This window comes from Pelophylax lessonae (assembly GCF_965119305.1).
Source record: "Pelophylax lessonae genome assembly, chromosome: 3".
Taxonomy (NCBI): domain Eukaryota; kingdom Metazoa; phylum Chordata; class Amphibia; order Anura; family Ranidae; genus Pelophylax; species Pelophylax lessonae.
The window spans coordinates 440,571,510-440,598,914 of NC_138770.1; the positions used below are offsets into that span (position 1 = coordinate 440,571,510).

Here is a 27,405-nt window from a genome sequence, read left to right on the forward strand (position 1 = left end):
CGATACCTTGTGTTTTGGGTTTGCTGCAATTCATTGGTGCTGGAAAGGTGCACTGTGGGTGCCATTCAGGTGCATTATTGCAACACGCTGATGTAAATCATCCTACGGCCAGCCATAGATGGTTCAATTTTCTTTCCTGCAACCATTGTGTTGATGGGGGGGATCCCTTCCGCGGAGCCAATGTGTTTTTTTTTTTTTTTGGTGGAGTGAGCCGGGCCGGAAAACACACAGTGATTATTGCTGGCGGCTATAAGCTGCTGGCAATAATCACATGAAAAATTAAATGGGCTGATTGTACCCAAGTTCATCGATTGATCAATTTGGGTACATGGTTCGAATCTTGGCCAGTCCCTGCTGAACTGGGTGAAATCCCTACCATTTATGCCAGCTTTAGCGAAGGAAAAAGAGAACATAAAGTCTACAAAATGATTGCACTGCAAACACTGCAGTTGGCATTCTGTCTTATCATATCATGCTTTGATTCTCTTATCTGACCAATGTGCAATTCAATCAAAATCACAAATACCTTAATAGCCATAGCTTCCTTTCTGATTAAGAGTCGATTTAGATTGAATTCAATCAAACTCGGTTGATCGGACAGGGCGGACATTTATCAATCTTTTTGCATCAATCAACTGCACTGCAATATAGTACTTTGCTCAAGATTACAATCAGATAATGAGATTGAATGGTAGACACAGAGAGGTGATCGATAGGATACAATTGCAATTTACAATCTTAAAGAAGTTGTAAACCTCAGGAAAAAAAAACTTGAAAGACAAAGGCATAATGAGCTAGTATGCATCAAATACTAGCTCATTTTGAAATACTTACCTTAGAACGAAGCCCCCACGGTGCCGCCCACCCACCGATTAACACGGCTGACATGTTCAGCCGTCTTACTTCCGGGTTCACGTAATCCGGCCATCTGATTGGCCGAAGCCCTGATGAAGTCAGTACCACGCATGCGTGGGAGCTGCCATTCTTGGCACAGGGCTCTGAAGGAACTGCACGGGCGGCCATTCCTTCAGAGCGCATGCAATGTAAATGTCTCCTAAACGGTGTTCAGGAGATATTTACTGTACAGTACCTATAAGTAAGTTTTTTTATCATAGGTTTACCATGATAAGGCTTACCTATAGGTACAAACACTCAGTGGGGGTTTACAACCACTTTAATTGTTTAATCTAAATCAACTTCTCTATCTGTGGAATTTTGATTGAATGGGTTGTCAACCATAGATTAAAGGAAAAGTCCACCCTAAAGCTAAAATCCCTGCATCTATAGATCTCCATTCTAACACTAACATATCTAGCCCTGTAAAGAAGAAATCCTTATACATACCTTTTGTGAAGCCGATCCGAACGGATCTCCAGCAGCGGAAGCTCTGCAGAGGACACAGCCGACAACAGCTGTGAAATGAATGGGAAGTGACGTCAACCATACTATGGGCTTCCGTTGTCAGCTGTGTCCTCTGAACCTGCCTCCACAGCGAAGCTGATGTCTTCTTTACAGGGCTAGATAGGTTAGTGTTAGATCGTGGAGGTCTATAGATGCAGGGATTTTAGTGTTAGGATGGACTTATCCTTTAATTGTTCCTATCAAAAGACATTGGTCAGAAAAAGACGTTGATGATTTATTAAAGCATGTATTGCCACTGTTCAGCTTGCATGTGTACTATGGCTATTTATCTTGTATAGAAAATTAGGTCAACATACACTAATCAGCCATAACATTATGACCACTCACAGATAAAGGGAGTATCTCCTTACAATGGCATCTGAAAATTTGTGGGATATATTGGGCAGCAAGTGAACATGTTGTCCATAAAGCTGATGTGGTGAAAGCAGAAAAAAAAAGGGCATCGCAGTTTATTGTGTATGGGGCTGTGAAGCCCATGGTGACCCATGTCCACAGCCAATAGCTTCTACAATGGTCAAACATCAGAACTGGACTACGGAGCAATGGAAGAAGGTGGCCGGGTCTGATGAATCATGCTTTCTTTTACATCATGGGGATGGCCGGATGTGTGTACTTCACTTACCTGGGGAAGACATGGCACCAGGATGCGGTATAAGAAGGCAGGCCAGATACTTTGGGCAATGTTCTGCTGGGAAACCTTGGGTCCTGCCATTAATTTGGATGTTACATTGGTGTCCCTGCCTCAATGGGTAAGGGCTGTTTTAGCAAAAGGGATCATACTCCATATTAGGTGGGTGGTCATAATAGTATGGCTGATCGGTGTATTTCTAATTAAAGTAGATTGAGGATTATTGAATCATTTTGTAAGAAATGACAAACCTAACCTTTCCCTATAGTATTATTATTATTATTATTATTATTATTATTATTATTATTATTTATATTCCTTTTCAAAAAAGGTGTTAATCCTAACTGTAAAGACGCTAACTTGGGGGTCATTAATTTTATATGCCTCTTTCAGTAACATATTAGTGACTATAAAGATAAAGATACTGTGCATTCCACATGTTAAAGAGTCCCTCATTAATGAATTGATAACTATGTTTTTACTTTATTGGGAAAAATATATAAATTGTTTTCAAACCTCTTACTGCTATGTTGTTGGTAAGGTATTATTTGGATTCAGATGACAGGTTGCACATTGAGTAGAGTCAGTGACCTCAAAGCTGACGCATTTCTTTTCTGCTACTGTTTTACTATAGAAGCTTCTGGCTGACGACAGATTTGTATCCGTGGAAACAGACTCAGATGAGCGGCAGCTACTTAACCAAATGCTCAATGCTGTTAAAGTGACTCCATCCCTACATGAAGATCTACAGGTTGAGGTTATGAAGGTATGCAGTACATAATTAAAGGATATGAATGCACACGTTTTGTATAGTGATATTAAAACACAATTTTTTTATTTTTTATTTGAAATGGTAAAAATCCGTTTTAATTTTGAAGCCGAACTGCAGGAAGAGCTGCTTTGCTTGAACCTTCCCATTCTGGTATGTGAAGGCACCTATGACCTCATATACATGGGGTGTTTAGCCCAGGAGACTCTAGCATTTAGGTGTGGACGGAGGGCACTGTGTCCAGTCCCACAGTTGGCAGTCTGTAAGCATCTATGAGAAGCTAAAAGCTGCTTCGGCTGGACAATTTACACAGTGGTACCATTTTTTTACGGCGATATGTGCCCAGGGACAAATGCTCAGAACACAGACTGCTTGCCTTCCAGGAGTTTTTCTCTGGGTGCATACTGCTGTAAACATTGGTACCCCGCAGTACACTGTCCAGCTTTAGCAGCAGCGCTGTACAGGTGCGCATGTGTCTTCCAATTATCAATAGGTAATGCTTTAAATGCCCTTAAAGTTCATCAGTTTAGAGTAAACCATAAATGATGGCCCTGGAATTATTGCTGTCACTGTTTTTGTGGCGATACAATGTGTGGTTTTTACATTTGCTCTGCACGTTTGCATTTTTGGGTGTGCATAGGGCAGCAGAGTTGCTTTATTTATTTCTGCTATTTATTTATTTTTTTTAATTCATTTTTTATTTTTTTAAATATTTAACATTCTTGTTATCACAAAGGGCTAACAAGGCCCTAGGTGATAGCATTGGGCTAGATGACAGGTCCTCTCTTTGGAGACATGGCCTTCACTTCAGCCGACTGAGCACAGAATTTCGGCAGCTGGGATTTTGACAGCTCTTCATCAGAAGTGCTCGGAGCCGAGATCTTCAAATTCACACAGCTGCTGAGGAGATCAGGGAACAGATGTTCTTTTGGTCTCTTCCCGCTCGCCATCCTGACAGTAGGTGTTGTGCTTCTGGGAGCAGTGGAAGAGCCCAGGGAGAGGGAAACGGCATGCGCCAGTCACGTAAAAGTGATCGGGCGGCTATACAGCCCAGTGCCCACTGATAAAAATTAAAACAAACTGACAGATGTTACTGCAGCTGTGAGTTTGAATTGCCCTGTTTACTCTTTGGACATATTAGTTCGGGTATGTCTGCGGTCTGCAATAGAGAGTATAAATACGTTTTAGGAGGGTAAAGGACAGTAGAATAAGTAGATTTTATAAAAAAATACATGTATTTTTTCAAACTGAACTCATTGTCCTAGCTCAGCATCAATTTCTTGGATTGACATTCTGGTTTAGAGATACACAGTCCTAAAAACCAAAATCTAGTCCTTTTGCAGTTCCTGGCAGTGTTAGGCCTGGTTCAGACTTGTGTGGATGGCTCCCGCTGCGGGTCCGCACCCGTTCCAGCAGCCGCCCACAACCACCTGCACAGAAAATGCAGGAGATGCATGTAGTTGCCATTAATCCTAATGGCACCTGCATGCACTGAAAATCACAGCACTGCACTTGCGGTTTTCGTGTGGGCTGCAATTTAAAAAATAGAGCAAGGCCCTTTTCCCAGAATTTTCAGGAGGCATTCAACTGAATTTCTGAGTCACAGAAGTGTGAACCAGGCCTTAAAAATGTCTGTGTTAGATCTTCTTTCTGCTGTACACTTCCACCTTGCAGCAATTGCTCAGTTTGGTGTGTATTGCTAGAGCGTTTTTTTTTTTTTTTCTTGGGAGCGTGCATGTGATCAGCACAGGGCCAATCGGCACTGTCCAGACATGTTCAGACAGAGGATAAGGGGAGAATGAAAACTCCTCCTACAAGGTTTGCTAGAAACTGATACAAGTCACATGACTGCTATATTCTGCTGATGACAAAGGGTATTTAGCAGTTTATACTTACTAAAATAATTGCATTTCCATGTTCTGTGTACTGTGGGAGACCAGATATAGTGAATGCAGGGTCATGGGTTTAGTAACACTTTAATGATATAGTTCATGTGTATTTAACCCTCCTCTTATGTTCGAGTCAGAACCGACCCGTTTTCAGGTTTTGTTTATTGCATCAAGATTTTTTTACTTTGTCAGGAACCTCTATTTAAACAATGTAATAGAAAAAGAATCATTTTCACTAAATTATAAAATACTGTGGTGAAAATTAAGATGTTCATGGTGTTAGGGTCAATTCTGACCCAGTTATAATATAGGATTTTAGGACCCTAATAAGTGCCAAAACTGAAATCATAAACACTCTCTCTGCTTAGTAACACTGACAGCCAATCCCCTCTCAACCCTGTGAGCTGTAGTTAGGGAGGGGCCTATCTCTTTTCCTGCTTGTCTGCTTCTCTAAATAAAGTGAAGAAACATAGGACAAATTCATTTCAGAGTTGCTGACTTTATTTTACCATTTTTTCAATTTGACAATGAGAGGTATGCTATCAAAAGAAAGGTCTAGGGGTCACACCAAAAATATTAAAACCAATCTTTTCAAGGATAAAGAAGCCTAACAAGGTAACCAAGAGGTAAGAAACAAATTTGATGATAAATAATTATTCAGAGGGTATTTTATGTCTGATTTAAGACACGGGTCAAAACCGACCCGTTAACATCATGGATAGTAACAGAATTCTAACATAAGAGGAGGGTTAAAGATCAGGAATTTGTATTTATGAAAATCTGTAAAGTGATCAGAATGTAACATTGTAACACTTTGTAGCAAATCATAAAAAGAGACTGCAGCAGGGGCTAATCTATAGTATGTGAGATATTTGTGAACACAGCAAATAACTTCACTGGCACCAGAATTTGCATGATAGCATAATCTCACAACCGGCATTTTAGCCCAGGACGTAGCAGCCAATTCTAGATTATTGAGGTTGGGGTTTATCTGAACATACATTTTCCGCAAATTTCTGGTATTTACCTTCACTATGAACTAGTGCTTCATTATTGGCTGCTATGAGACTATTCAGGGCGTTATGAGTAAGTGCCAAAATTCATTAACTCAAAATTTGACCGTTATTTTCGCACCCATGATGCCCTGTGCAGCCCTTTAACCCCAGACAACAGTTTCACAGCAGCAAGTAATGAAGCAAGGCATTTGCTTCTTGATGACATTTCGCCCACATTTTTTTCATTCCTTTATCTCCATAGTAACAATAAAAATGTGTTAAGTATCTGAAAATCAATTTTAAGGCAGACTTAAAGGCAGAGGTAGTGATGCAGGGTATGAAGGTAGTAGGGGGGCAAATCGGCTTCACAAGTAGGTCCTGCGCAACAAAATTATAGTAGGGCCTTGTGTCTCCATGACTAGTCTTATTGTCCCTGCTGCCAAAGTTTGCTACAACTGGCTAAAGTTTACCTTCCAAAACCGAAGGTCTGCAGCTGTAATTTTTATGTCAAAACTAGGGATCGACCGATTATCGGCAAAGCCGATATATCGAGGGCCGATCTGCATTTTCCCTGATATATCGAAATGGGCCACCAAGGCGACTGATTATTGCTGATATTTCGGGAAAGTGCTTGTACCGGACTGATTCCTGCAGCTAGAGGCATCACCCCGGTACCAGCGTCCATAGCCAACGGTCCGCTGCCTTGTAATGACAACCGATGGCTGTCATTACAAGGAGCTGGAGGGGACTCATGACATCACTTCCGGGTATTCAGCGCCAGATTCAAAAAAATGACAGCATTCAAAACAGCCAAACTTGGCGTTTTTAATGCTTTTAAGTGCAGAGGAGGGGTTTGGGGTCTTTTAGACCCCCAGGTCCCTCCACAAGAGTACCTGTCAAAGAAAAAAAAATTATATATATATATATATATATATATATATATATATATATATATATATATATATATATATATATATATTATTTTTTTATTTTTTTTAACATATACACGAAAATATTGGCCGATACCAATATGCATTGACTAAAATATCGGTATTGGCAACGAAAAAGCGATATCGGTCAATCACTAGTCAAAACTGCTGCCTGTGACTTTTTGTCTCCATATTCAGGCCTGTTGGTGCTGACATTAAACTTTGGTGCTTCTGGCTAATTTCTACCCAAACATTTCTAAGGACTCTTTCTAACTCTTTCTCTATTTTTTTTTCTGTTGAGGATATTGAGATAGAGAGTTTATTAAAAGTAGGGGGCAATGTAAAGTGTTTTTGTGTGTGTTGTTTTTTTTTTTTTTTTTCATTTATTTATTTTTAACCAATTTAAAAAAAATTATACATAGTAGTGTTCATAAAAGGAGATAGCAAACTGTGCAATCCAACAGTGCAAAAAACAAAAACAAAAAAAAAACTAAATAAATTGAGATATATATATATATATATATGATATATAATACATTTTTTTTTCTTCCCCCACCTGAGGAGGGATTAAGCTCAAAATGTATTTTTAGAAAAAAAAAACAAGCATAGTACCCCTATTAAGTGCAATTTGCAAAAGTACATTTAGTGCACCCATTTGAGGAATTTAATGAAATGCAGGCAAATTCGCTCACCGTCACAATGGATAAAACCTGTAAGTGGAATGGTGCTGTCTTTCTGATAAAGGTAAAAGAAATGAAAATGTTGTCAGGGGAGTACTGTGATCTCTGTTAGATATAACAAATATCAGTACGTGTTGCACTTATACCTTGCTTACCATGTGTATGAGGACTATAAATGATGCTAGATCTGCTTTAAAGAATAATGAAATTGAATATACATGCATATGGGCTAAATTGAAGATTTTATGTGTGCCTGCATCATATACACATAATTTAATTTCTATAAATACTCCTGCGAACTGGAGTTACTAAAAAATACTGCTTACCTTTCTGATCAGGTAATTGAGTTTAAACAAATGTCTCCTCTTGGAAAGTCAATAGTTAACGTGTACTTAGGAACCAGTATAACCTGTCAGTTCATCTCCATCTGGTGTGCTAAACCTGGGCTGATGTTATGTTCAACTGTACAGGATTGGGCTTACTTTGCAAAAAAAAAAAAAGAAACTTGAGTCAGCTAGAACACTGCCGCCTGCATTTGTATACTAGTCTAATATTGGAGATTTTTCTATACAAATTATGCAAGCATTACCAGCCAGCGGTATTAAAGTAGACGTGACATTTAGTTTGCACAAACACTGCATCATATACCATTGCCTTTTTTTTTTTTTTGATAATGCCTGTTTTCACTTTCCTGTGCTGCTGATCTCCTTCAGCCCCTCTGCAGCCACTTCCTGTGTACATGACCTCCTGTGATGACTGCATGACATTTCTCAGGGAAGTTTTCCTGATAGTGATAGCAGTGGAACATGATGGTGTAATGTGTGCTAGCATGGCCCCTGGTGGTCTCCCAACAGAAACCCATGTCACAGGCTGATAATGCAGGAGCATAGGGAAAGGGCATTTGTCGCCCTTTAACAGGAAGTGTCTGAGAAAGGACCTTCATTGTATAGCCAGATGTTTGTTATTTTAGGAAAAGGTTTATATTTAAAATTAAAAATTATAACAACATGTTAAAGCTGTTATGAGATTTTAGTGATTGGGTTTACGTATTCTCAATGTTAGCAGGCAGTCTGGTGCAAAGCGAGATGATATTTTTTTGTTATATATGGAAAGACAGTTCTTCACTGCTTAGCCCACTTTGCCCGTGCAAAGTAACCGGGTTGTTTAAAGTGTAACTTGGGCCAAAGCATGCCTCCTGACCCAAACCCAACCACCCCCCATTCATAGCTTTTACTTGTGTACCCAGACCCCCCCATCTACAGCATTTACCTATGAACCCAGCCCCCCCCCCCTATTCACAGCTCTCACCTGTGCACCCAAAACTCCCCATTAACAGCTCTCACCTGTGCACAGGGACCCCATCCACAGCTTTTACCTATGAACCCGACCCCCCCCCCCCATCCACAGCTTTCACCTATAAACTCAGCCCCCCCTATTCACAGCTCTCACCTGTGTACCCACCCTTAGCAGCCTCTGAGCCATCAGCCACTGAGACTCAAGGACAAATTTGCCTCCTAGGAGTTGCAGTCATCTGTCATTACTCCCAAATTAGGAGACCATTTTGGCTCCTGTTAATGTGGAGCACTTTAAAACAAGATGATCAGCCTGTTTCTTCTACTAGCGCTATTCTCAAACATGGGTCTTTTAGAGCCCAAAGATTGGGGCTGCAAAGATTTTTCCAGTGCACCTACTGTTCCAGGTCTTCCTCCATGGAGATTGGAAACAGCCTGACAAGATGTTTGCTCCCTGCTACTGTGCTCCTGTGGCATCCCCACTGTGGGATACTTGAGGCTGGTACACAGTGGCCAAATATTAGCCAGTATCAGCCAGTTCAACAGTAACCGGCCTGTCTGACAGAAGTTGGCTGTATGAACGAGCATGCTGGAAAACCAGCATCCGATCAGCCATCCCAGTCAGAACACAATAGCTCAGCCGGGAAATCGTTGTACTAACATTGCATGGCTAGTACAGCGAGCTCCTCCTGAGCTCCTCGCCCACTGGGTTTAATGAAAGAAAACTGGTAGTGTGTATGAGGCTTTAGACAACCTCCTGTTGAAGGAACAGTTGGTGCAGGTGTTCTGTCAAAAAAGCCAACTTGTCAAAATGTCCACCCACGTCACTTCCGGTGATTCTCCAGCATCAGTTATTGGAGATTTTGCGATTTGACTGTATTGACAGAACACCTGTAGAATATACACTATGGTACACGACGAGTTGGCTGTTTTGACAGAACACAAAAAAGTTTTCGCCGCCATGTTGTTGGTTACTAGCGGGCGGACTTACAATCTCCACTCATATCGTGCGTCGTAGTGTATACGCTGTTCTGTCAAATCGTCAAAATCTCCAATTACTGATGCTGGAGAGTAGGCTTGTGACGGTATCAGATTTTCATGCTGCGATTAATTGATTAAGGTTTTGCCACGGTATACGGTATTATCACGGTATTCTATTATTAAATTTAAATTATTAAATTTCCACCTCACTTCAATTTCATTGCTGAATTTAGGGGCTTTGGTTCACTTATGCACATTATTATATAGTCAGTCAGTACAGACTCTGTGAACCAGGCCTAAAATAGGTCATCAAGCAGTGTCTGGCCTAACTGGTGATAACTGGTCCTGGCGCTCGGCTCCGATCCGATGGCCTGGTCATTAAGAGGGCAAATCCTTGTGGTCAAGAAGTGGTTAAACCTGAAGGAGGTGTTGTTTATAAATGACTTTACTATTGCTTTAGGCCTGGTTCACATGTATGCGGGTTGGCGGTTCACATGTATGCGGGTTGGCGGTTCACATGTATGCGGGTTGGCGGCCCACATTTGCACAGGCATAGCAGCCCATTGATTTGAACGGGCTGCTATGCCCTCATTTTCCGCAGAAAAAAGGTGCATGCAGCATTTTTTTTAAATTCAGTGGCCTTGAAATCCATCCTGCTTTTGCACCATGCGACTAACCTGCAGTTCCTGCTCTGGCAAGCTTTCTGCATTTTTTGTATACGTGGGCACGGCATTTAAAAACAGTTTGCGTGTGCAGCAATGGCAGGTAAGTCGCATGGTGCAAAAGAAGGATGGATTTCATGGCCACTGCATTTTTTTAAATTCTGCATGCACCTTTCTTCAGCTGAAAACGCAGGCATAGCACCATTCACATCAATGGGCTGCTATGCCTGTGCAAATGTGGGCCCCCAACCCGCATACATGTGAACCAGGCCTAAAGCAATAGTAAAGTCATTAATTGGTTAAACCTGCAGGGGGACCGGTGTTTTTATCTATTAATGACTTTACTATTGCTTTAGGCCTGGTTCACATGTATGCGGCTTGGTGGTTCACATGTATGCGGGTTGGGGGCCCACATTTGCACAGGCATAGCAGCCCATTGATGTGAATGGGCTTGAGCTGCTATGCCTGCGTTTTCAGCTGAAAAAAGGTGCATGCAGAATTTAAAAAAATGCAGTGGCCATGAAATCCATCCTTCTTTTGCACTTTGCAAGGCCACTGAATTTAAAAAAAATGCTGCATGCGCCTTTTTTCTGCGGAAAATGAGGGCATAGCAGCCCGTTCAAATCAATGGGCTGCTATGCCTGTGCAAATGTGAACCGCCAACCCGCATACATGTGAACCGCCAACCCGCATACATGTGAACCACCAACCCGCATACATGTGAACCAGGCCTAAAGCAATAGTAAGGTCATTAATAGATAAAAACACCGGTCCTCCTGCAGGTTTAACCACTTCTGGATCGCAAGGATTTGCCCCTTTAAAGACCAGGCCATGGGATCAGAGCGCCAGGACCAGTCATCACCAGGTAGGCCAGACACTGCTTGATGGCTATATAATAATGTAATGTGGGCTGCTATGCGTGTGTGTATATTAGACCTGCACGATTCTGGCCAAAATGAGAATCACAATTTTTTAGCTTGGAATAAAGATCGCGATTCTCTGTGTAACAAAAAAAAAAAATTGGGATAACTTTACTGTTACGTTTTTTTTTTTTTTTTTATTCATTAAAGTCTATTAATTGCGTTTGAAAGACTGCTGCGCAAATACAGTGTGACATAAAATAATACAACAATCGCCATTTTATTCTGTAGGGTCTCTGCTAAAAAAATATATAAAATGTTTGGGGGTTCTAAGTACTTTTCTAGCAAAAAAAAAAACTGATTTTAACTTGCAAGCAACAATTGTCAGAAAAAGATCCAGTCTTTAAGAGGTTAAACTTCCTTTCTCCCTGGCAGAGGGAAGGAAAAGATACAATGTAATCATTTTTGTTTATAGTTAGAAAACTTAATGCTGAAAGGGGTTAGCTGTGTGAGTGAATGAGTCATCCAGCTCACTGAAATGTATCAATTCACAAGTCAGGCAGACTTGACAGAGAAACTCGGTATTTTAAAAATGCCACAATAACAATACCGTGGCTATGCAATACCGCGATATATCGAATTACCGAAAACCGGCATATGTCTACTGGAGAGTCACTGGAAGTGATGTGGTTAGAAATTTTGATGAGTTGGCTATTTTGACAGAACAAAGGCTCTGTTGGATGTTGTGACCTTGACTGTCCTGACATTACCTATGTTTATATATTTTTCTCTCTTGTCTTGATTTTATTGTTGTTCCTCAGAATTTGAATTATTTATTTAATTCCTTTCATGAATAACATGTTTTTGGAATGATAGTAAAATATCCTTATTCTTACAAAGGTTCAGATGGTTCCTGAAGCTTCAGAAATGGAAGTGAGCTATTGTTTGGAATATCAGGGTGTAGTCCTGAATATAGTACATGCCACTGTGTTTCTTATACATGAGAAATTTTGAGATTAAAGGAGTCATCCAACATTCAACTCCGACCTCACAAATTATTTTTTTTGGCTAAATCAGCACAGTTGCAATCATTACATTTTAAATAAAAAATTAGGAAGATTTCGGAGAAGTTTGAAGTGTGTTTTAGCCACAAAGAAGGAAGGGAGTGTAACTCCATGTTAATGTCCTTGATTTGGGAGCGGGATGTCAGATTTCAACACTTTCAGTTGACAGATTTAAGGGATGTTTTATGCACCCCAAATTTTCACACTTCTGGTAACATTGCTCTCTGCGTGTTCTTTAGTTCAAAATTGGGCAGAGTGAAAGCCCAAGGATCGTTATTTTTGGCAAAGTGTTTACATTTTTTCATTTGTGTGTCCTATCCACTTTCAGGTCCTTCTGTGCATAACATATACATCAACATTTGACTTGAATGGGAGCTCGGTACTAAAGATTGCAGAGGTATGTTTTAGGTTTAAGCATGTCCTTTCAGTCCATATGCAAGTGTTGACTTCAGTTTGTACCTTTTTAACCACTCTAATAATGCGTTAATATAAACTCCTAAAGTGGAACTTCTGACAAAAACTTTTTTTCTTCGGGCTAAAATCTTAAAAAGTTAAAAATGGATATCAATGGCATGAGCAGATATCGGCAGCTCGAACACACAGCTTAAAAAAAAATAAAAAAATAAATTTATAATATTTTTTTTTTTCAGATTAAGAAAAGGTTAGAACTTTTGCCAGGTTTTTATTTTTTTTGCTCTTTGCCCCCAATGGGAGGATTTTCTATCCTGAAGACACTGGTCATGAAATCAGGACATGGGGCTTATATCTCCCCAGTGGGGTCACAGGCAGTAGTAAACACTTCTCAGTAGATCTAAGCCTTGCTCATGCAATCCTTAAAAATGTTTTGCCTGGAGTTCTTCTTTAATCCCCTTGCAATTAACCCAGCACTCATCTGTATGTATTGCTAATCAATTCTACTATGGGAGGCCATGAAAATAAGAATTGTTGTAAATACAAGATGCCTTGAAATTGGTTGAACCCTAAACCAAAAATGTATTAAAATGCCGATTACTAATCATTCGATGTGGTGGCTGCATCAGTTTTCTTTTCTTCCCACCTGTTTTCACCTGGTGATCTGGCCAGTAACACACCACCTGTATTGGTGAGACCCAACTCTGGAGGAATGAGCACAGGCAGTTCAGCGGGCAGCAGCATTGTCAGTCTAGGGGAAGGAGATTTAGAAGCACTAACAAATTTAAGCGGACCTCCTGCTAACACTTTTTATAAGCAGTTAGAGCAAACAGTTTATTTTTCCTTTTGGGATAAAGGTTTTACATAAATAAAAGATGATCACTGTTGGCACCCCTGCCAGTATTGAATGGTTTGTCTCATCCCTGTAACGGATACATCTGCGAGAGAGCTTCTTCTTATGAAAAACAGACTTACTGACCAGAACACGAGATGAAAATAGAAGCCTTAAAAAAAAAAAAGAAATGCAGACATCATAGCTAAGAATTGGTAAGCTGCAATATATCAAATGTTTGCTTTTGGGTTTAATACGGATAATCCATATGCTGCCAGAGCCAGTTTTTTATTGCACATGTTAAAATTCACATATTAAACCTGAAGATTTGGTAAAACCCCCAAACTTTATATACTGTATTTTTTGAAAACAGAACCTGGGGAATGAAATGGTAGCAGTTCCAATTTTTATGTTGAATGGCGCACACCAATGAGATATATTACCCAATTTTTGGGCAAAATATAAAAAATAAGGTTGCGCCGAGTAAATCGATACTAAACGTGTCAAACCCTAAAATTGAGCGCACCCATGAAACGGCAACTAACTTTTAGTACACAACATTTTTCAAAGGGCAATGCTATTAAAATACTTTTACAGTTTGGGATTAACTGTCCATAATTGCCCTAGAATTATTGCTTTCACTCTGGTGTGCACAGAATAGGGTCTATTAGACCTCTGATGTCTCTTCTGCTCTGCACAGCAGCCAGGAAAAGTGACAGCTGAAACTGGAAGTGACCTAATGCACTTAGCTTTCGGGTTCTTAATAGCTAGGGAAGATCAGCAAATGGACATATGCTTATCTACCTTCTCTCTTCTCGGGAACACCTGCCATGCTGGATCTAGGCCTGCAGGTGGGACAGTGGAGCCCAGAAATCATAGGGGGTCTTGGGCTCAATTCACACCTATGCATGTTGCTTTTGAGCATTTCTGTAGTGCTTTTTGCTGTGCTGTCCACTTTTTTTTTTTTTTTTACCTTGATTTTACAGTGATTTTGGTTTGTATTTTTTTGTGGAAAATTTGTTGTTGGGCAGATTTAAAATTGCAGCAAAATTGTGGCGAATCGTGGTAGAAATGCAATACTTGAGTTTTGGATGCAGGTCCATTGAAGTCTATTACATGCAAAATAGTGCATTTTGCAGGGGAAAAAAAGTCCCTGACCCTTTCAAGAAAAGCAGAGGCACAAAAATGCATTGATGTGAACGTGTTCCATTGGAACCTATGTTAAAAAAAATTAAATGCATTTCTCCAAAAAGCATGAAAAAATGCATTAGTGGGAAGGCTGACATTTTATGTTACAGCCTTATTCCAAAATGGAATAAATTCAATATTCTCCTCAACATTCTACAAACCATTCCCCATAATGAAACGTGAAAGAAGTTTGTTTGAAATCTTTGCAAATTTGTTACCAATAAAAAATGAAAAAATCACATAGTATTCACAGCCTTTGCCATAATAATAAGTCAGAATTAAGCTCGGGTGCATCCTTTTTCCACTGATCATCCTTGAGATATTTCTACAACTTGATTGGTAGATTCCGTTGATTAGACATGATTTGGAAAAGCACACACCTGTCTATATAAGGTCCCACAGTTAACAGTGCATTTCATAGCACAAACCAAGCCATGAAGTCCAGGGAATTGCCTGTAGACCTCCAAGACATGATTGTATCGAGGCACAGGTCTGTGGAAGGGTACAGAAAAATGTCTGCAGCATTGAAGGTTCCAATGAGCACAGTGGCCTCCATCATCCGTAAAAAGTTTGGAACCACCGGGATTCTTCCTGGAGCGGGCTGCCCAGCCAAACGGAGTGATCGAGTGAAGGAGGGTAGGGGAGTCAGGGAGGTGACTAAGAACCCAATGGTTACTCTGGCAGAGCTCCAGCATTTCTCTGTGGAGAGAGTAGAACCTTCCAGAAGAACAACCAGCTCTCCATCAATCAGGCCTGTATGGTAGAGTGGCCAGACAGAAGCCACTCCTCAGTAAAAGGCACATGGCAGCCTGCCTGGAGTTTGCCAAAAGACAGCTGAAGGACTCTCAGAAAATGAGAAACAAAATTCTCTGGTCTCATGAAACAAAGATTAAAATCTTTGGCCTGAGCGGCAAGCGCCTGGAGGAAACCAGGCACCGCTCATTACCTGGCCAATACCCTCCCTACAGTGAAGCATGGCGGTGGCAGCATCATCCTGTGGGGATGTTTTTCAGTGGTAGGAACTGGGAGACTAGTTAGGATTGAGGGAAAGATGAATGCAGCAATGTACAGAGAAATCCTTGATGAAAACCTGGACCACAGGCTTGGGAAAAGATTCATCTTCCAACAGGACAACGACTCTAAGTAAACAGCAAAGATAACAAAGGAGTGGCTACAGGAAAACTCTGTGAATGTCTTTGAGTGGCACAGCCAGAGCCCAGACTTGAACTGGATTAAACATCTCTGGAGAGATCTGAAAATGGCTGTGCACCAACACTCCCCATCCAACCTGATGGAGGTTGAGAGTTCCCACAAAAAGAATAATAGAAACTGCCCAAAAATATGTGTGCCAAGCTTGAAGCATCATACTCAAATTTGAAGCTGTAATTGGTGCCAAAGTTTCTTCAACAAAGTATTGAGCAAGTAAAACTGTGAACACTTTTCACAAGATTTCAAACTTCTTTCACATTGTCATTATGGGGTATGGTTTGTAAAATTTTGAGGGAAAATTTTTTTTTATTTAATTTTGGAATAAGATTGTAACATAACAAAATGTGGAAAAAATTAAGAACTGCGAATACTTTCGGGATGCAGTGTAAGTACAGCAAAACTTCTTAGTAAATCCTTTTTCTCCAAAGCTTCCAAAACAACCACCTTTCACACACACACACACACACACACACACACACACACACTTAATAACTAATACAGAGCAGTTGATTTACTAAAGGCAAAATAGGCCGTTAACTCTGCAAGGGAATTATCCAATTGTTACATGAATGTAGTGAAAAATCACTTTACAAACAAATCTCAATCACGTGCAAGGAAAAACAAAAGAAAGCCAGTATTTTGCTTGCACGTGATTGGATGATGGAGGTCAAATCATGGCACTTCACCTCATCTAATAAGGGGAAATTCCCTTTCAAAATGCCTTTAGTAACCAACTGCTCTGTATTAGTTATGAAGTGTGTATGGGAAAAGTGGTCCCTTTGGGAAATTTGGAGAAAGAGGATTTAATACTAAGAAGTTTTTCTGTATTTACAGTATCTCACAAAAGTGAGTACACCCCTCACATTTTTGTAAAATATTTTGATTATATCTTTTCATGTGACAACACTGAAGAAATTACAATTTGCTACAATGTAAAGTAGTGAGTGTACAGCTTGTATAACAGTGTAAATTCGCTAAGATATAGAATTTAAACCCATGCTAGGAAAAAATTATACAATATTAAATTCTATTTGCAGCTGCTGTTCACGAAGTCTAAACTTAGGAAAATGGTGTACTGAAAAACAGCGCTTGCCAAAAAATTATGTGAAAATAAAATAAATGTGGGTCACCAATGTGATGGTGATCCTAAAGTGCAATCGTGCTAGATCCAAAATTGATAAATACAATAAATAATCACAAATACAAAGCGCAATAGTGCTGATACAATATACATCAGATGCAATAAATGTAAAGTGCAATAGTGCTAAGTGCAACAGTACTTAGTGCAACAAAAGAGCACAAATACAAATGAACACTGGGGTGACAGTCCAATGTGATTACTCAATTATAGTCCAATTCTGAGTGCTACTGTCAAAAAGTGCAATAAGTGCTCCAAACGGTGCAAAGGTGCCACAAATCCCTTTGGGAATCCACTCACCAGAGCCGATGGACCTTCAAAAAAGGTCAAATGAGCTTTATAATAAATCAAATGGACTGGACTCCTCTAAGGAAAAATCCCAGTAGATCCATGCTTGGCCAGTCCTTCACCTTTACTCTCAGCTTTTTTAGCAAGGCAGTGGTCGTCTTGGAGGTATGTTTGGGGTCATTATCATGTTGGAATACTGCCCTGCAGCCCAGTCTCCAAAGGGAAGGGATTATGCTCTGCTTTTAGTATGCTACAGTACATGTTGGGATTCATGGTTCCCTCAATGAACTGTAGCTCCCCATTGCCGGCAGCACTCATACAGCCCCAGACCATGACGCTTCCACCACTATGCTTGACAGTAGGCAAGACACACTCGTCTTTGTGCTCCTCACCTGATTGTTGCCACACACGCTTGACACCTTCTGAACCAAATACGTTTGTCTTGGTCTCATCAGTTTGCAGGCTTTCTTGTGCATCATCTTTAGAAGAGGCTTCCTTCTGGGACGACAGCCATGCAGTCCAATTTGATGCAGTGTGTGGCGTATGATCTGAGCACTGACAAGCTGACCCCCCCCACCCCCACCCCTTCAACCTCTGCAGCAATGCTGGCAGCACTCAAACATCTATTTCCCAAAGACAACCTCTGGATATGACGCTGAGCACATGCACTCAACCTTTGGTCGACCATGGCGAGTCCTGTTCTGAGTGGAACCTGTCCTGTTAAATCACTGTATGGTCTTGGCCACCATGCTGCAGCTCAGTTTCAGAGTTTTAGCAATCTTCTTGTAGCCTAGGCCATCTTTATGTAGAGCAAGAATTCCTTTTTCAGATCCTCAAAGAGTTCTTTTCCATGAGATGCCATGTTGATCTTCCAGTGACCAGTATGAGAGAGTGATAACACCAAATTTAACACACCTGCTCCCCATTCATACCTTAGAGTAGACCTTGTAACACTAACAAGTCACATGACACCGGGGAGGGAAAATGGCTAATTAGGCCCAATTTGGACATTGTCACTTGGGGGTGTACTCACTTTTGTTGTCAGCGGTTTATACATTAATGGCTGTGTTGAGTTATTTCGAGGGGACAGCAAATTTACACTGTTATACAAGCTGCACACTCTCACTACTTTACATTGTAGCAAAGTGTCATTTCTTCAGTGTTGTCACATGAAAAGATAGAATAAAATATTTACAAAAATAATGAGGGGTGTACTCACTTTTGTTAGATACGGGTATGTCTACAGCAGTGGAAGGTTTTTCACCACGCCAGGCTGCGTATACATTTCACAGAGAGAGTGAATTCCCTTACCTAACTGTAAATGTTGCGTTTGTGCAGCTAAATAATAAAACCGTGGATTTGGGGTATCTCCCTCATTTATTGGTCGCATATAGAAACATTACGATGATCAAAGAATTTTCTTCTAAGATCTCTAAAAATACCAGTAATTATTCCAAAAATGTTCCTTGCCACCCACAATGGAAAGTTGTGAAGTACATGTGAATCTACCGATTAACTTCTGTTTAACCACCCTTTTGAAAAAAAGCCGCTTGATCAGCTGCAGCGCTGATATGTGTATTTTGACTGTGGGGGGAGTCTCCCCACTGTCATACAATGACACAGTGGGTGGGAAGGATTCCCCCATCCATCTTGAATGTGTGGATGGGGGAATAGGGTGGAACTAAAAAAAAAAATTGACTCGTCTTTGACCAGCCTTAAGCCTCGTACACACGCACCGATTGTTGGCCGACCGATCGGCCATCTTTTGTCCAGTGTTGTTGTGTTGGTTGAAATGTGCTCTAGACTGCACACGAATTTTGTCGGCCAACAACAACCAACTGCAGAAGTGATGTCATGTTCTGGTTTACTTTTCGTGTGTTTTTTCTTCTCTGAGCATGCCCAGTCTTGCTCATCACATTTTTGTCTGCCGAAATCTGTACTGACTGAAGAACAATCGGCCGTTCTGGTGACGGCCAACAAAAATTTTATAGCATGCACACCAGATTTTGTTCGGCCGAAAAGTCGCAGTCGGTTGTCGGAAGCATCATACTAACAAGCCGACAATCGGCCGATCGGACGTTGGCCGAAAATTCACAGCCAACAATCAGTGCGTGTGTACGAGGCTTTACTCTCACTTTAATAAAAGAATCTTGATGCAGTATTTTAAAGGCATTTCATTATTCTCGGATAAAATGCAACTTTGCCATCACTACACATAAATAAAATTATTCAATAGTATCAAAGGCCTTAGCATCCAAAAGTAATCGTATTCCAGTATTCTCAAAGGTATTTGTTAATTTAGGAAAGTACGCCAAATTTTTGAATTCTTGTTTTTACTTATTTTTTTTTTTTTTAAGTTTTTGTCTTTTCGCTTTGTTTTGTAGTATATTTATTTGTTGTGGAAATTAAAAAAAATTTCAATAAAATTAAAAGTATGAATTTAAATAGGTGAACAAAATATGAATATAATTTACATCTAAGTATTATATTTGTGCTTATATATTCAATTATCTAGAAATGTCCTATTGATGCTATAAAGATTTGCCTCCTATAGTAGAATTAAATGTTTCTGCGGGCTGTATTTAAAGGGTTTAAGTGTATACAGTATTTGTGGCCACATTATGCTGCAAAAAATTTTTTTGTTATATAACCAAATTGCTGCTCTGTAAAATCTAAATGGCCAGTCATATATTGCAAAATATTATTTATATATGCAAAATCTTATTTACTTGGAACCTTTTATACTAAATTATTTTTGTACCAATAAATCTTTCTATAAGTTCACTTGAACCCTTATCAGTACAACCCATCTCTAACTTGCTTGTTGTGCTATGCTTTTACCCCTTGTGTTTTTACTCTTTCATCTGTAGTTGTGTTTGGCATGCCATAAAACCGGATCCCCTCAGTTGCATGAAATGATAAGAGCTTCCATTGCACATATCCTGTTTGTTCTATGTCGTCGTATTTTCCCTGGTCCTCTGCAGCCCACTGTTCTCCTGGAGGTATCATGGTTTGACGTGCTATCTAGTTTTTATTTACTTATTAATATTGCTTAATAGTATTTAAAAAATATACATCATTATACTTTTTTAAATCTTTTTTTCTACCCTTATGGAACAAAATGTAGCAAGTTGCTAGGAGCTCTACCTTCACCCCTCCCCTCCAGCCACAGCCAATCAAACAACAGCTGGAAAAGAAGATGGCTGCTTCATAACTACATCTTGTCTCAGCCCAGAGCACTTTCTTGAGACAAGCAATGGCAAGAGTAATGCAGGGGGGAGAGGAATGTTTCAGCCTCTGCATTCATGTGTATATATTGAGACAGATTTACTAAGGAAATTCAGAATCTTCACTCAGTAAATTGTGGCTGTGTTTGCTTTGAATATCCAATCATGTGCAGATTAACCGCTTCCGATCTGCCCCATGCATATATACTGTAGCAGGGTGGCCCTGCAGCATGAAATCCTGTACAGATTTGTAAATTGCTCAGTTTTAGAAACCGTCTAATGACTTTGGAACGGCAACCTGACCTTGACCAAATATACGGGATGGTTAAAAACTTGACCTGATTTTTTTTAAATAATTTAACCAAACTTTTGCCCTTAATGAGGATCTTTACCAAAATGTGAAGCTCAACAGCGTGATGCAAACTTGAGTACAGTTTTACCTGCCAAAATGTTTTGCAGTTCTGTGCGCCTGTTCGTAAGATTTACTTGCCAGAAAGTGAAGGCAGCCATTGAGACCAAGCTTTTCTCTACTGCAGCAGCTTGGTCGCCTTCCTGACCTTGGACAATAATTGGAAAGGGCTTTAATAGATTACTCCTCTGATTAGCACATAACTTACAGCACATGTTCGCTCCAGTACATCTAACTGGCTCCCAGCTCTGCTGATCCCTCCCCCAGTCGGAGGTCTACTGTAAGTTACCTAAAAGAGAGCTGTTGCAAAGTTCAATTTATATATTTGCACCAACTATTAAAGGCTTAGTTCATCTACAGTGCCTTGCGAAAGTATTCGGCCCCCTTGAACTTTGCGACCTTTTGCCACATTTCAGGCTTTAAAGATATAAAACTGTAATTTTTTGTGAAGAATCAACAACAAATGGGAGGATGGATGGAGCCAAATACAGGACCATTCTGGAAGAAAACCTGATGGAGTCTGCAAAAGACCTGAGACTGGGACGGAGATTTGTCTTCCAACAAGACAATGATCCAAAACATAAAGCAAAATCTACAATGGAATGGTTCACAAATAAACATATCCATGTGTTAGAATGGCCAAGTCAAAGTCCAGACTTGAATCTAATCGAGAATCTGTGGAAAGAACTGAAAACTGCTGTTCACAAATGCTCTTCATCCAACCTCACTGAGCTCGAGCTGTTTTGCAAGGAGGAATGGGCAAAAATTTCAGTCTCTCGATGTGCAAAACTGATAGAGACATACCCCAAGCGACTTACAGCTGTAATCGCAGAAAAAGGTGGCGCTACAAAGTATTAACTTAAGGGGGCTGAATAATTTTGCACGCCCAATTTTTCAGTTTTTTATTTGTTAAAAAAAGTTTGAAATATCCAATAAATTTTGTTTCACTTCATGATTGTGTCCCACTTGTTGTTGATACTTCACAAAAAATTACAGTTTTATATCTTTATGTTTGAACCCTGAAATGTGGCAAAAGGTCGCAAAGTTCAAGGGGGCCGAATACTTTCGCAAGCCACTGTATTACATAAATTACTCCCCCCTCTCCTGCTGACAAGGAGTCCCAGTAGTTTAAAATGCCTTTGTAAAAAATATTATTTAATGCAAATGCCATACCTATTGGTCTTTTCTGTCCCCTTTTTCTGTCAAGCTTGCCTAAATTACTCCCAATGTTTACATTCCTACATCATGGCTTATTTTCAGGACATGGGCTACAACAAAATGGCCACTGAGGTGCCTTATTTAAGGACAGCTAAAGAGATTATAGAGCGCATAGAATGGATATATGGATGGATCGCATATAACCAAGATGGCTAGATAGCCTCTTCGAAACAATTTTACATGAAGCTAAGCAGGCTCCGGGAGGCAGTGTAGGACAGAAAAGCCTGGCACGCTATGGTTCATGAGGTCACGAAGAGTCGGACACGACTAAATGACTGAACATCGACAACAAAAGCGATTTTGACTTTAGTTGTCCTCAAAGTAGGAGGCTCAGTGACCATTTTTTTTTTTTTTTTTTTTTGTAGCCCTTGTCCTGGAAACAATCAATTGGGCCTATAAATATAGACCAGGCTTCATGGGTGACAGAAAAGGCATACAGGTATGGCATTTGCATGACACAATATCTTTACAAATTTTAAGCCAGTGGGGCTCCTTGTCAGCATATACCAGTTTATATAAAATGTGAACTTGGCCTTTAATTGGCACATACCTGGAGTTCAGCTTTAATATTTTCTGCAAGGTCTAAATTTTCCTTTTTATTGCATTTAAACAGAAGATGTGCATGCAGGTCGGATTTGTATCACTGGAGCTTTTGGGTACACAAGTTTTGGCCCCTTAAGTGACGGGCTTCCTTAGTAGGGTGAAGTATATTACACATGGCATTTTCTATTTTCCTGGTCTTAACATGCCTTCGCATGCATATTTAGATATTGTGTAAAACACATTATATGACATGAATATTTAGATGTTTGCAGAAAAAATGTGCAGTCAATAATTGAGATTAGAATATTTGCGATTGAGGGCTGTTCTAAATGTTATTTTTTTTTCTACATTCAGCAAAAACTTTTTGTGATTTAAAATGAATAAGCAGAAATGATTACATCTCTAAAGGTGCATTGATACTTTGCCATTCCTGTGCGTTATGTCACAGGTTATCACGCATTGATTTAGGACAGCTCATTCATTTTGGGCAGCCAGGGTATCCGAGTGGACAAAAAGCAGCATTTTTTTTGCCGAAACAAAGTAGTGCATTACCATACATTGTGGTGTACTGCAACGCATACGGATTCAAGTGTGTTCGTTGGGGTGCCATTCAAAATAATGGCAATGCAGCACACTTGTATTATGCAATAATGTGTTTTGCTGCAACACACATGTTGCACCACTAAGCAATAGTGTGATTTGGCCTTAGTGTATGTGACTCTGGTCATTACAGTTGGCAGGTGTAATCAGTATATGTACATGTTTTTCCACAAGCAGTTAAAGGTGGAGTAGACAAAGATCAGATAAGTAAAAAGCAATAGACTAGCACATCATTTTTTTAATGCTAATGTATCCAAAGGACAAAAGGGTGTGTGTATGTACAGTAAACCCCCATTATTTATCGCGGTTCAGTTTTTGCAGTCCCGGTATATTGCTTTTTTTTTTTTCTGTAAGACCTATTAATATTACTTTACTAATTAAATCATTGGTAATTAAATATTTTTGTGTTTTCCATTGCTCTTGCTCTGTCTCTCAGTAGCTTTTAGTCCCCGTTCACACTAAGGCGACCTGTGAGGCGACCTGGTCTCCTCACAGGTCGCCGTAGGTCGCCTCCCATAGGGAAGCTGCGGACCCGTTCTAATAGGAGCGACACAAGTCGCTCCGACTTAGAAAAAGGGTCCGGAGCTTCTTTGGGGCGACCAGGAGGTGACTGCCATAGACTTCAATGTTATGTTATGAAGTCTGTGGCGGCCGCTCCGAGGTCGCGGTGCGAAGTAGCGTCGCTGGTATGTGAACGGGGCCTTATGTGTTTAAATGTGTTTCTATTGTTTTAAAAGTGTGTTTAAAGACTTTAAAATGCTTTTAAAAGTACAGTGAAAGTTATAAAAACATGCCTAGAGTGTATTTAAATAGGGTCTTTCTATTTCGCGGATTTTCACTTTTTGCGGGTGGGTCTGGAACGTAACCCCCGCAATGGAGGGGGGTTTACTGTATAGAAAAGTGGCCACGTCATACCAAACAATACTGTACATATATCAAATAAGTATACACTGATGCAGCATAACAAAAAATCCCACATACGCAATGTTACACCAGATAACCGGATGAGGGGAGTGAAAAAGTGAGGTCTCAAAAAAAGGGATGTTTCAGGGTGCTATACCCCTTCATCAGCAGAGACAGCGCAGTACGTTTTTGCTTAAGAAGGGGACTTGCACCCCAAAATATCCCTATTTTTGAGACCTCCCCCACTCCCTCCACCCTTTTTCTGTTATCTGGGATAATACTGCTTAATACTTTGAATTTCTATGTGAATCGAAATTTGTGTACTTATTTGAAATATGTACAGCATTGTGTATGTATGATGTGGCCAGTTTGGTACAGTATACAGTATATATACACTTTCTGTCCTTTTGGGTACATAGTAAGAAAAATAAAATAGTGTGACTCAGTGGTGTGCTAGTCTATTAATTTCCAGTTATCTGAGTCTTGGAATAGTAGGGAAAACTCCTCTGTTGGATATTCAGCAAAAAAGTTCCTTTTTTTTTTTTCCCCATAAGATTCTTATTTTGCTCTTACATGTAGTTGTGCAAAACTTGTGTTTATTTAGTGTAAACAGGAATCACACTTGGGTTCTTTGTTTAATGACTGCTTATATTTTGAAGATGGTTACTTTAATGTTTGTCTTCTATCCAGCTATGTATTGAAACCTATGTTTCAAGCTGTCATCAACGGAGTATAAACACAGCTGTGAGAGCCACGCTTAGTCAAATGTTAAGTGACCTGACGTTACAGTTACGGCAGAAGCAAGACAGCCCGGTGAGATATCATCTCCATTTTTGTCTTCTTTTCCTCTATAAAGTCATTATTTAGACACCATTGTGTATAAATTTCATCATAAAACAACATACTTGTTAAAACCCAACTCTGGGCAAACAAAATAAAAAATTCCCAAAAAATAAGGCTGTACCTGCACTGCTTGGGTTAACTGCTCGTTTTGTCCAGGGGCAACCAAAAAGCTTATACCCATCCGATTTTCCGATCCAGTGACAAACAGCACTCCCCCACGATCTAGTGGTGGACTGTTCCTGATGCCCCATGTCCGGAGCAAGTCTATGGGCTTGACAACGTCAGGGACAGTCTACCGCACAAGACCGTTAGACCACATGGGGCCAGGAGCTGCAGGGAACAGTCTTGTTTGGGGATGGTTGGAGGATTAGGCCAGTACAGTATATCTCCCTTCTCCAATCCCTCAGACAAAAATGAGCAGTTATCCCTTTCCAATTGCTACCTTTTGCTGAATTCCTTCCTCAAGTGCTATGCTTAACAACTGGGTTTTGTACTCGTAGCAGTTTACCACAATTTAAGTTTTATAAAATAGTAGAAACAAGACCAACACACCTAGAGTTGCGTGTACATTTAGGTAGAATTGCAGCTAAAATGTAACTAGCTGCTTATACTAACTAACCTGTGTAAAAAAAAAAAAAAGATGTATATACTTACCTATTTTCAGCCCACTCTGGTCTGGTCATGTTATATGGCTCCCCTGTGTCAGCCAATGGCAGCTGCAGGAGAGAGGAAGGATTGCTGACAGCCATGGAACCTATGGGTGATGCCCTCACTCTTGGCTTTCTCTGCTGTTATCGAGCGCTCTCTCCATTTCCCTGCAGCCGCCGCTGGCAGACACAGGATAGCCAGATCTCGTGACCAGAGTGAGCTGAAAATAGGTAAGTATTTACTAAATAGTTTTTCTCTTACATCCTCCGACAGTCGCCGCCTCCTCTAAGTCATCACTGTTGGGTATTGACTTCCGCTCCGCAGGAGTAGCTAGGCATAAAGACTTAGTCAAAAGAACAAAGGCATTTGCATATACACACCCATGGGGGCTGTCCCATCTGGTCAATACCCCCCTGCAGTGACCACTCCCAACTCAGTTTTAATCTGCCTAGCGTCAGGAGTAGTTTGGCTTCCCTGTGCTGGGGCTACAGTCTCAGCCTATCTAATCCTTTTTTTATTTGATTTTCTTTTGAAAATGTCAGTTTTCTCTTATTTTACTAGCTGTTTATTTTGTCAGCTTTAGTTTTAGTCGATTCTTCGGAAGAAGATGGATCATGCGGTGCTGGGATTCAGACTGACCGCCCTGGTTCTCCAGGGCAGAGGGTCAGATGGACCCCCAGCCCGCCATCGAGCGTTCAGCTATTGTTCGCCCTGGCACTATGAATGACCCATCCCTGCTTGCAGCAGGGATGCAGCCGTGAGGTGGCTACCTCACAGGACACATCTGCGATGCTGCAGTGTCATGTCCCTGGCAAACGGCACTCCCTGTCAGATGAGGACAGCGGCTTTCCGTTCATAGAGGCACCCCACGCCATCTGGTACAGGTAAGTACTTCTGTGTGGGGCCTCTGTCTGGGGTGGCAGTCCTGTGTTGCTGTGTGTCCCCCATGTCTGTACCTGTGTGATTCCCTGCTGCGGTCCCTGCGGGGATCACTTGTGCATGCGCTGCGGTGCTGTATGTTTTTGGGGGTCCCCTTCCCTGTGTCACTTCGGTGCTTGTTGGGGGTGCAGACTGTGTGTGTGGCAGCCGCAGCGGGGTGAATCCGCGCGGTCCGCCATTTTAAGTATGGGCAGGCATGTTTGGCTTCTCTATGGGCAATCTACATGCTGTTTTTGGCGCCATCCGCCGCCATTTTGCGGCAGCCGAACGATCGTTCCGACCGCATGTCCCGCGGCCATTTTGGGGGAGCCTCCCATGCAATCCTATGGGGCAGCCATTTTCCCTGGGTCATGCAGCCTATAAGTTCAGCCTACTCTAGCATCACTTCCTTTTCCTCTGAAGCAGGACACTCGGTGGCAACACTCTGCGGGGCTCTGCAGGGTAATGCTCTCAATATCTTTCTGTATTGTCATTTCTGGCTCAGTTTTGTTCTCTCCTGTTTGGGGGTCTTTGTCACTGTAGCTGAAGCGGTGGGCTGCGCACTCCGCGGCGCTCTTAAAGGGACAGTACTATCTTATTGCACTGTTGTTTTTTGTCACCTTGAGTAATGGATTCTCAGGACAGCAAATTCCCCCCAGCTCTGGTGGGGGTCCCCAGTTCTCCTGTGGCCCCTCTGAGACCTGATTTGGCCCCTGTAGTGGCGACCTTGGTGTCAAACATGGAAATGCTGATGGCTGAACGTGCTGCTAAAAAGAGGCCCAGATTGTCTCTCTCCTCTGATTCAGATGGTGATATGGCTGCTGCTGCTGCGAGCGTGCCCTTTCAGGGTCTCGCTCAT

At 40.9% G+C, this 27,405-nt stretch overlaps 1 protein-coding gene across 2 annotated transcripts in view; it reads left to right on the forward strand.

The window, feature by feature from the left end:
- The window catches only part of ARFGEF3 (ARFGEF family member 3), a 173,568-nt gene that overhangs the window by 29,337 nt on the left and 116,826 nt on the right, over positions 1-27,405 (forward strand). Inside the window, exons 4-7 of one of the 2 annotated variants that reach the window (XM_082249728.1) lie at positions 2,685-2,816; positions 12,500-12,568; positions 20,108-20,239; positions 24,828-24,950. In XM_082249728.1, coding sequence (XP_082105854.1) covers positions 2,685-2,816; positions 12,500-12,568; positions 20,108-20,239; positions 24,828-24,950 — 456 coding nt within the window. The remainder of the gene's footprint in view (positions 1-2,684; positions 2,817-12,499; positions 12,569-20,107; positions 20,240-24,827; positions 24,951-27,405) is intronic. The other variant, XM_082249729.1, reaches the window with a different exon arrangement.